Below are 11,153 nucleotides of genomic sequence, written 5' to 3' on the forward strand. Positions count from 1 at the left end.
TGACCGCAAGGCTCCACCCCACGTGATATTGTAAATAACTAGCAGTTCTGTTCCTAAACAAATACAGCAAAAGCAGATTAAAAAAATCAACCTACTGCTGTCTAGTTTTGAAATAAATGAGAGTGAAGTAGATGTTATTCGTTGCTTGTATTAGTGATGATCCATCAAGGTTTGCTAATAAATGTACTGTACAGGTGGAAATTATGACAGCTACTACAAATTCATACTCTGATCAGTGCACAGACCATAAACCGTATAGGCACAGACAGTCCGTGTCATTGGAAGATGTGAAGGTTATTTTGACTGCCTTTGACAAAAGTTATCTTAAAAAATTTCCGAAACGTTGGGGGTTGAAATTCACATTTTGTAATAAAGTGTCTTCAGAAAATGTTACTATAACTTTATGTTTTTACATTATTTGTAGAAAAGTCATCTAAACCTTGTTCCCGCTCTCAGTGCTCCATCTCCGGTTGCTTTCCCCTCCCGGGATATTTGATCGTATGACTTCCCGCTCCTGCGCAGTCTGCCCTGGCCTAAACACCACTTTAACTTTCGTATTTTCTTCTCTCTCCCCTCCGCAAACATGTCGGAGTACAGCTCGGTACCGGCACCCGGGGCTGGAGCTCCTCTCGGCGGACATCTAGCTATTGGTAACGGTGGTGGAATAAAAAAAGATGCCTTTGCAGACGCGGTACAACGGGCCCGGCAGGTGAGACAGAAGCGGGAGGCAGTGTAGCTATGCGCGTGAGCGCCACTGGGAAGGGGTGAAGAAAATGTGACTATTGTCTTGTTTCGTGGTTGTTAGCTTGCAAAGCTGGCTGACTATGTTTGGCGAGCAATCAATACTGTTGCCAGTTATGATTATTATAGCTACCTAGTTAACGTTATAAGTCAAGTGAATTTGAAGACCCAGTTGACGTGCCACTGCAGAAATACCGTTATGATGTTGTTTCCAGTGCATGCAGGCTGAGTTAGCCGTCTCCCAATGTTGTTGTTGTTGAGAGCTGGCTGCTTCTGCTGCATGCAGAGACAAAGTCCTGATAGACAAGCGGGCTTCGAGCCCTCAGCGTGTCTGTGTTTTTGAGTGCATTCCCAACAAAGTATATATCCTCAGCTAACCAGCCAACACTGTCAAGTTTGCCCACTTGAGTTGAATTGACATCATTCAGCTCACGAACAATTAGCATCTCATGTAATATTTGAAGTTACTTCTCAACGTTAGTTAATACCCAGGACCAGCACAAATAAATCAGACATTCTCATCATGTCATGATATGCTCTTTGAATATCTGTTATGTGTTCAAGTGACTTCAACTTTTGTGCATCAGATTGCTGCCAAGATTGGTGAATGTGCAGGGGTAGCCCCTATGAACAACATCAATGCACCAGAAGTCTTTCCCTTCACAGCACAGAAACGACAGCTGGAGGACCCAGGTACACACGTACACACACACACACTGCTGGGGACTGTGAAAGGGCCACTGCCAATGTAAACGTCTGATAACTGGAGTGTGTGTGTGTGTGTGTGTGTGTGTGTGTGTGTGTGTGTGTGTGTGTGTGTGTGTGCGCACAGATTATTGTGAGATCAGATTCAACCTTTGTTTACTTGTTTTTTTTTCTTCCCACAGATCAACCTGAGAGCAAGAAAATGGCTCCACAGAGTGACGTGGACTCAGCCACAGCTCTCTGTAAGTTTCTCTTCCTCATGTCTCCTACTACCTACTAAACCTGCTCCATGTCTTACATGAATGTCAACTGTCTCCCCTGGTCGGTGTCTATACTGTCCGGCCCCTCTTCCCTGGTCGGTGTCTGTACTGTCCGGCCCCTCTTCCCTGGTCGGTGTCTGTACTGTCCGGCCCCTCTCCCCTGGTCGGTGTCTATACTGTCCGGCCCCTCTTCCCTGGTCGGTGTCTGTACTGTCCGGCCCCTCTTCCCTGGTCGGTGTCTGTACTGTCCGGCCCCTCTTCCCTGGTTGGTGTCTGTACTGTCCGGCCCCTCTCCCCTGGTCGGTGTCTGTACTGTCCGGCCCCTCTTCCCTGGTTGGTGTCTGTACTGTCCGGCCCCTCTTCCCTGGTCGGTGTCTGTACTGTCCGGCCCCTCTCCCCTGGTCGGTGTCAGTACTGTTTCACCACTCTCCCCTGGTCGGTGTCTGTGAGCATCACCTGTGTTTGTCTTGTCCTCATTTTGCAGTGTGTCAGTAATCTGAGCCCTGTCCTCTCTCTCTATATATCTCTTTCTTTCTTTCTCTCTTTCTTTCTCTCTTTCCTTTTACAGCTATCGGAGCCCAACTGGCAGCACTGGCCCAGCAGAGGTAAATCATTAGCATAATTTAATCCATAACAATCCAAGTAGGTCTCTAAAATGAAGTGAAATAGTATTGGGGATTGGAATTAGTTCTTCAGCAGAAGATTAATGGTGACAATATGTTGATGATTTGGATAACGAACTGTTGTGCTTGGCTTCTCTCTCCCACAGTGCCAGGCTCACAACCACCTCAGAGGAGTACAGTGTTCCTGATGGAATGGTGGGACTCAGTAAGTGCACTTTCTCCAAATGCCGCTTTATATAATGTTTACATACCCTACATTACTCATCTCATATGTATATACTGTACTCTTTACCATCTACTGCATCTTGCCTATGCCGTTCGGCCATCGCTCATTCATATATTTTTATGTACATATTCTTATTCATTCCTTTACACTTGTGCGTGTGTGTGTGTGTATAAGGTAGTTGTTGTGAAATTGTTAGGTTAGATTACTTGTTAGATATTACTGCATGGTCGGAACTAGAAGCACAAGCATTTCGCTACATTCGCATTAATATCTGCTAACCATGTGTATGTGACAAATAGATTTGATTTGGATTCGTTTTTTCGTGTTCATGTGTTGAATTTGAACATTACTGGACACATCATGAACATCAGAATCAATAAAAATAACAGCTCTCCCCTCTTCCTCTCCTCCAGTCATTGGCCGGGGCGGAGAACAGATCAACAAGATCCAGCAGGAATCAGGCTGCAAGGTTCAGATAGCCCCAGGTGAGGGACTGTGGAAAGTGTGGCCTTTATAGTCAATGGTTAGGAGCAGAGCTATAGTTGAACTCTTCATCTGTTTTTATGGTTGTGTGCGTGTGTGTTATTGACTGTTGGTTGTTTTCAGACAGTGGAGGTTTACCAGAGAGGAGTGTCTCTCTCACAGGGTCCCCAGACTCCATACAGTAAGTGAGATCCTACTAGCTAATTGTGATATTTTTGTATTGTTATCCCAAGATGCTGTTCACCTCTAGCCACTGAATTTACACAACGCTATCTTTATGTATGGCATATCTCTGTAGTTCCACTATTAATGTGTGCTATTGCACTCATCAGTTGAGTTGACCCACCCCTCTCTCTCTTCCACTCTGACTAGGAAAGCCAAGGTTTTATTGGATGAGATTGTGTCTCGGGGGAGGGGCACGCCCCCCTCATCCTTCCACGAGGCGACCAATGGACAGAGTGGCTCAGGGCAGGAGATGATGATTCCCGCAGGCAAGGCTGGCCTCATCATCGGCAAGGGAGGGGAGACCATCAAACAGCTACAGGTATATACAGACAGTCAGTCGGCCTCACCAGTAGCCAGAGAAGTGTTCCACAACACATTGACGCTTGTGTTTTGAGACGTTGACAGTTTCATCGCAAACAGGCTGATGTGTGCAGTCATGCAAATCTACTTTTTTGGATGTTAAATTTACAGAGCAAGCATGAAAGAAATATAAGCAGGAAACTCTCGTATCTCATTACACAAGTATTTCGTGGGCCATTTGAGCGGGAGTTGTGAGTGAATCATTGCCATCGGTTGGTTGAGCAGAGCTGACCATGCTGTCTGTCTGCGGCGTTGACAGGAGCGAGCAGGAGTGAAGATGATCCTGATTCAGGACGCGTCTCAGGGACCCAACATGGACAAGCCCCTGCGCATCATCGGGGAGCCGTACAAAGTGGAGGTAACACAAGGCCTTGCTACAATCTGCATCCCATATTGAATTGGCATGCTGTACTGCAGCTCTGCAGATGGGGATTTGGTAGCAACTTTTGATGTGCTAATAGCTGTTCTCCCTAAGGAGACTTAATAAAGTTGTTTGAATTTGAAATCTGTCCTGTGGGTCTGCTCAGCAAGCCATGGAGTTGGTGCAGGAGATACTGAGGGAGAGGGATCAGCCTGGCTTCGGAGACAGGAACGAGTACGGCTCCCGCATGGGGGGAGGTGGGGGAGCCATGGACGTAAGTGAGAGGGGTGTGTGTGTGTGGAGAGGGACTCACATTCCCCATCACAGGTCTGAAGTTTTATTCGAATGAGAGTGAGCACCTTCCTATAGCTATCAGTCTAATCTATTTGGCACTGTCTAACCTGCTCTCTGATTGGCTAGGTTCCAGTGCCACGACACTCTGTCGGGGTGGTGATTGGTCGCAACGGGGAGATGATCAAGAAGATTCAGAACGACGCAGGAGTTAGGATTCAGTTTAAACCAGGTACATAACGTTTCATAGTCATGTCATATGAACTACTGCTACTCAACTAATTTACACGGTTTAACCACAAGTTCTGTGGTGTCTACTAACAAGCTCTACATTCTGTATGTGGTGTTGCACAAGACTCAGCGGAAATGTCCTGTCTTTGCAGATGATGGCACAGGTCCAGATAAGATGGCCCACATCATGGGCCCACCAGACTGCTGTGACAATGCTGCCCAGATCATCCAGGAGCTACTGCAGAGCATCAGGGTCAGAGAGGAGGGAGGACAGGGGGTACATACCTCACACACGCACGTAGAGTATCTGAAAAACAGCCACTGCTCACACGCCAGCTTGGAACTGTTTACATACAAGTTTATTGGAGCTGCCATGATGCCATGCCTTGTGGAACATACAACACTCAACGCATTTAGTGAACCACTGGAATATTGTAAACAAATGGAACATTGTAAACAAATGGACTCCATAACCTAGACAAATGATAGTCCTAGTGTTAGAGCATTCCCATAATTCCCCATACAGTACATTTACTGTTATTAGGAGGTATATATCCTCATCTTAAACAAACGCTGACTTTCTGACGTCCAGGACTTAAATATAAATTGTATTAAGACCCTCTTTCTCTCTCTTCCACCCTCCTTCCTTCTCAGGGTCCTCCCGGGCCTCCAGGCATGTCCCCAAGTGGTGGCGGCAGGGGCCGCAGCCGAGGGGGTCAGGGGAGCTGGGGTCCCCCTGGTGGTGGAGGAGAGGAGATGACTTTCTCCATTCCGGCCCACAAGTGTGGCCTGGTGATCGGACGGGGCGGGGAGAACATCAAGGCCATCAACCAGCAGACTGGGGCCTTTGTGGAGATCTCCCGCCAGCTGCCCCCCAACGGGGACCCTAACTTCAAGCTCTTTGTCATTCGAGGCTCTCCGCAGCAGATAGATCACGCCAAGCAGCTCATCGAGGACAAGATCGAGGTATGCAGGGTTCCTGCTCAGGGTAAGGAGGAAAGGGCAGAAGGATGGATGGATGGGTTTGTGGTGTTGGAAAACTCATTTGGGGAAATGGACATGATTGCTTCAATGCACAGTCAATGGAGTCAAACTGGCGATTGATTTGCTTTCAGTCTTTTCACCATAGATGTGAACATAATGTCCATGCATCTAACTGGTTGTGCTTTCCAGGGTCCCCTCTGTCCTGTTTGTCCAGGTCCTGGTGGACCAGGCCCCATGGGTCCCTATAATCCTGATCCCTATAACCCAGGACCCCCAGGAGCCCCTGGACCACAGTGAGTGGAGACTGGAAATGTAGTCATCACAAACTCTGGCTTTTACAAGCCTCTACTGGCTAAAATGTTACATTACAACGATACAATCATTGATGGGACCAATGGAAGTCTACTGAGTAGTAACTGGGTTTTCTCTATCCCCCAAGTGGAGGTCTTCATGGCTACCCCCCACAGGGCTGGGGCAACACCTACCAGCAGTGGCAGCCCCAAGCACCCCACGACCCCAGTGAGTGACCTGCAACATTGACCTTTCAGACCCTCACTGTGGACAGGAAATGGTTACATTGGAACTATAACTTTCAATGGCCTCCCAATGTTTTCTCTCGCTGTAATCACTTATTTGAAAAGACTGAGAAAGGGAAAGCAATATGGAGTCAATTCCACCCAGCCTACCAGTGGTCTCTCTTGGGCTTCCCTACCATATAGTTTTATCTCCTTGTCATTTCAAAACAGTGGTTACAACAGAGAGCAGGCTTTAGTTAGCCTGGTCCCAGATATGTTTCTGCTGTCTTGCCAACTCCATTGTCTGGTGTCACAATGTCAATAGGAGTACAGCACAAACTGGGGCCAGGCTAGCTTTTAGTGGTACATAACCCTGCAACTATTATCAAAATCATCTGTGATGGGAGAATGTCTTTCTGTGTTGGCTATTGATAATAACTCACCCTATCTCTCTCTGCCCCCTGGTTTCTAAGCTCAGGCAGGTAGCAGGGCACGCTCAGCCCTTTGAGGACCTCACCTCCAACTGCCATCTTTTTTAGGCAAGGCAGCCGGTGCCACGGACCCTAACGCAGCCTGGGCAGCCTATTATGACCAGCACTACCAGGGAGGGCAGCCAGGGGGAGCAGGGCATGGCCAGCCCCCCACCAACCCCACCGCTGGTGGCCCAGCACCTGGAGACCAGCTCCAGGCCAGCCAGACCCCTGGGGGCCAGCCTGACTACACCAAGGCCTGGGAGGAGTACTACAAGAAGATGGGTGTTGGTGAGACCACTGGTCTACTATAGTTACTATAATAACACCACAGGAGGAAAGAGAGCAGTTGTTTCCCTCTTAGAAAAGGAAAGATGGGCACTGTCTAATTTTGTCATTTTAGACCGTGTCTATCTTTCCCATTTAATTTTGTATCGAGGCGTATAGCTGTCTGCTGTTGACTACGCTTGACTTTAGATTACTTTCAAGGTCTAAAATCATTTGACGAACTTTAATTTTGAAGTGAACCAGCGCTTTAAGAACATGAATCTTTCATGTTAACCATGTCGATCATAGCATATCTCTTCTTCATCCATAAGACCCCCTCTCCTCTGCTCCCCCAGCCCAGGCAGGAGGCTCTGCAGCAGGGCCAGGAGCAGCAGGTGGCCCAGCAGCCCCAGGTGGAGGCCAGCAGGACTACAGTGCAGCCTGGGCAGAGTACTACAGGCAGCAGGCTGCTTACTACGGCCAAACAGGACAGGCCCCAGGACAGCCTGCCACCCCTCAGCAAGGCCAGCAGGTAAAGTTACACTCTGTGTGTACTGTGAGAGTACTCGGATGTGTATGTCTAACAAGTTGTGTTTTGTATATTGCCTAGGTGTGTGCGTTCTGTCCTGAGGTGTACTGGCCTGGGTTGCAGTCTGTTTTTGGCATCCAGGCTGAAGATGTTACTGGTTGTGGTTCTCTGACTCGGTACTCTTACTCTGTTCTTTCTCTCCAGACACAGTGAGAGGCTCGGCTGAGACTCATAAAGAAAGGCTACTACTACTTAACCCAACCAGTCAACAGAATCCGGCCATTTTTATTTTATTTTATTATATCTATATTTTTTGTTCTGAAAGGATTCTATGCTTTCCTTTCCCTGTCCCTCCCCTTTCCCCATCCACCAACTCACCACTTGTTTAAATAAATATGCGAAAAGAAAAAACTATTGCTCTGCCTGTGAGCTGAATAATGAGATGGATTTCTTGGGCTGTTATCTTTCATTTTGGTTCCCTGAAATCTTCCCTTGTTTTCTCCATCATCTGTCAACAAAAACATGAACTTGGGAGATTTGAACTCTAAACCATGAAAGCCAGATTTACTTCCTGAAATGCTCATCACTCACCCAATGAAATCGCACCTTCCCCTTTTTAAAATTTTATTTACAACAGCCAAACTGTCTATTCAAGTGACTTACTTCTAGTCCTACACTACTAATACTGCATTTACTGAAATTAACATTGATTTATAAAGATTACCTTAATGGTAAAATTATTAAGAGTGGGAGGTTTTGCTTTTAAAGGTGATTATTTTAATTACTTGGTAGTTTGATTTCTCCTTCATTTGGAACATTCCCATCACCTAAGTTGCTTGGTCTTCATACATTTTGAGCTTTGCTTTTGATTTTATGTTCCGTGAATTATATTTTAGTTTTCCGTTTGTGTGACTGTACAGTGTTTAGAATGTGTCCCCACAAGTGATGATTAACGTGCGTGTCTATATGAGTGTGTTTGTGTGGTTGCACAGCGGAAACTTCAGTGATTGTGGAACGCTAGTTAACATAGCCACGGGTATATCTACAGTGGGAAGTTACCTACTGCATACATCACATAACACTAGTCTGTTTAACTCAACCTGTTGCACGGGAGACGAATGGTGTTAGAAGTTTTAGTTTTCCTTGATCTGTGACACGGTCTTCTACATTGCATGTTTTTTTATTTTTCAAATGTTTTGAATAATGTTCCAATAAGAGATGTCCTGATCTCCCACCAGTTAGATCACCTTCTGATGGGATGTCCTGATCTCCCACCAGTTAGATCACCTTCTGATGGGATGTCCTGATCTCCCACCAGTTAGATCACCTTCTGATGGGATGTCCTGACCTCCCACCAGTTAGATCACCACCTTCTGATGGGATGTCCTGACCTCCCACCAGTTAGATCACCACCTTCTGATGGGATGTCCTGACCTCCCACCAGTTAGATCACCACCTTCTGATGGGATGTCCTGACCTCCCACCAGTTAGATCACCACCTTCTGATGGGATGTCCTGATCTCCCACCAGTTAGATCACCACCTTCTGACGGGATGTCCTGACCTCCCACCAGTTAGATCACCACCTTCTGACGGGATGTCCTGACCTCCCACCAGTTAGATCACCACCTTCTGACGGGATGTCCTGACCTCCCACCAGTTAGATCACCACCTTCTGACGGGATGTCCTGACCTCCCACCAGTTAGATCACCACCTTCTGACGGGATGTCCTGACCTCCCACCAGTTAGATCACCACCTTCTGACGGGATGTCCTGACCTCCCACCAGTTAGATCACCACCTTCTGACGGGATGTCCTGACCTCCCACCAGTTAGATCACCACCTTCTGACGGGATGTCCTGACCTCCCACCAGTTAGATCACCACCTTCTGACGGGATGTCCTGACCTCCCACCAGTTAGATCACCACCTTCTGACGGGATGTCCTGACCTCCCACCAGTTAGATCACCACCTTCTGACGGGATGTCCTGACCTCCCACCAGTTAGATCACCACCTTCTGACGGGATGTCCTGACCTCCCACCAGTTAGATCACCACCTTCTGACGGGATGTCCTGACCTCCCACCAGTTAGATCACCACCTTCTGACGGGATGTCCTGACCTCCCACCAGTTAGATCACCTTCTGATGGTCATTGGGGGCAGGAGTTTTCCCTGCCCAGGGAAAAACTTTTGGCCATAGTTATAGGCTTTAAATGGGGCTGGTTGCAGAATTCCAGGAACTTTCAATAAATTCCCTGAAATACCGGTTGGAGGATTCCCAGAATCAGGAGGGAATAAGCAGGAAATCCAGAATCCTCCAACCCGAATTTCTGGAAAACACACGGAATTTATTGAAAGTTCACAGAATTTTGCAACCCTAACTAGGGTCCCTGGTCAGGGAAAAACTCACTCTGAATAGGGCCAGGAGTTAAGGTTGCACTGGAATAAGCTATGGTTGAAGTCATGAGTAAGATGGCAATTTATGGTTGTTGAGGTTGTTAACCTCAGGGTCGTGTTCATAAGGGACTAACAGACTGAAACAGGGAGGGAATACCTGGACTTGTCCAATAAGCGCAAATGTTCTGTTGCAAAACGTTTTGGTACGGTGTGCCCAAATGAACATGACCCAGACATGTTGATTCACTAACTCTTGAGGAAGAATGGCAGCTTGGGCACTGTATTGGAGTCTGCATTTTGCAGGGCACAGTGTTGATATTGTGAGTAAAATGACCACCAGCAGCAATATTCTGTTGAATTAAAAGGGTGAAAGTCAACATATTTTCAAACTTGTGTGTCCAGTTTTGTTTCTGTTAGTGTGTTCCATAATGCTTTATCAAGGAGCAAAACTAGTGTATTAGCTCCCGAGTAGCGCAGCGGTTTAATCAAATCAAAGTTTATTTGTCACATGCGCCGAATACAACAGGTGAAATGCTTACTTACAGGCTCTAACCAACTGCAAAAAAAAGGTATTAGGTGAACAATATGTAAGTAAATAAGTAAAAAGACAGTGAAAATGAACAGTAGCGAAGCTACATACAGGCACCGGTTAGTCGGGTTCATTGAGGTAGTATGTACATGTAGATATGGTTAAAGTGGCTGCATATATGATGAACAGAGAGTAGCAGTAGCGTAAAAGGGGGTGGCGGGACACAATGCAGATAGCCCGGTTAGCCAATGTGCGGGGTCACTGGTTGGTCGGGCCAATTGAGGTAGTATGTACATGAATGTATAGTTAGTGACTATGCATATATGATAAACAGAGTAGCAGCAGTGTAAAAGAGTGGTTGGGGGGGGGCACACAATGCAAATAGTCTGGGTAGCCATTTGATTACCTGTTCAGGAGTCATATGGCTTGGGGGTAAAAACTGTTGAAGCCTTTTTGTCCTAGACTTGGCACTCCGGTACCGCTTGCCATAGGGTAGTAGAGAGAACAGTCTATGACTGGGGTGGCTGGGGTTTTTTACAATTTTTAGGGCCTTCCTCTGACACCGCCTGGTGTAGAGGTCCTGGATGGCAGGCGGCTTAGCCCCAGTGATGAACTGGGCCGTACGCACTACCCTCTGTAGTGCCATGCGGTCGGAGGCCGAGCAATTGCCCTACCAGGCAGTGATGCAACCAGTCAGAATGCTCTCGATGTTGCTGCTGTAGAACCTTTTGAGGATCTGAGGACCCATGCCAAATCTTTTTAGTTTCCTGAGGGGGAATAGGCTTTCTCGTGCCCGCTTCACGACTGTCTTAGTGTGTTTGGACCATTCTAGTTTGTTGATGTGGACACCAAGGAACTTGAAGCTCTCAACCTGCTCCACTATAGCCCCGTCGATGAGAATGGGCGAGTACTCAGTCCTCCTTCTCCTGTGGTCCACAATCATCTCCTTAGTCTT

At 47.1% G+C, this 11,153-nt stretch overlaps 1 protein-coding gene across 4 annotated transcripts; it reads left to right on the plus strand.

Annotated features, from left to right (window-relative positions):
- Nucleotides 1-448: 448 nt before the first annotated feature.
- Nucleotides 449-10,058, plus strand: LOC115206089 (far upstream element-binding protein 2). 4 transcript variants are annotated; one of them, XM_029772683.1, is made up of 18 exons: nucleotides 449-709; nucleotides 1,329-1,434; nucleotides 1,629-1,688; nucleotides 2,275-2,311; nucleotides 2,476-2,534; nucleotides 2,969-3,040; nucleotides 3,162-3,219; nucleotides 3,411-3,582; nucleotides 3,883-3,981; nucleotides 4,151-4,258; nucleotides 4,405-4,507; nucleotides 4,659-4,759; nucleotides 5,161-5,472; nucleotides 5,680-5,783; nucleotides 5,930-6,009; nucleotides 6,545-6,766; nucleotides 7,099-7,274; nucleotides 7,476-10,058. In XM_029772683.1, the coding sequence occupies exons 1-18, from the start codon at nucleotides 584-586 to the stop codon at nucleotides 7,482-7,484; spliced, it is 2,004 nt and encodes a 667-aa protein (XP_029628543.1). In that variant the 5' UTR covers nucleotides 449-583; the 3' UTR covers nucleotides 7,485-10,058. The 4 variants fall into 4 exon arrangements, with proteins under 4 accessions (XP_029628543.1, XP_029628537.1, XP_029628549.1 ...); XM_029772677.1 differs by having other exon boundaries at nucleotides 451-709; nucleotides 4,659-4,783; XM_029772689.1 differs by lacking the exons at nucleotides 7,099-7,274; nucleotides 7,476-10,058 and having other exon boundaries at nucleotides 453-709; nucleotides 4,659-4,783; nucleotides 6,479-6,636.
- The last annotated feature ends 1,095 nt before the right edge of the window (nucleotides 10,059-11,153 follow it).

Source organism: Salmo trutta, chromosome 1, assembly GCF_901001165.1.
Source record: "Salmo trutta chromosome 1, fSalTru1.1, whole genome shotgun sequence".
NCBI classification, from domain to species: Eukaryota; Metazoa; Chordata; class Actinopteri; order Salmoniformes; family Salmonidae; genus Salmo; species Salmo trutta.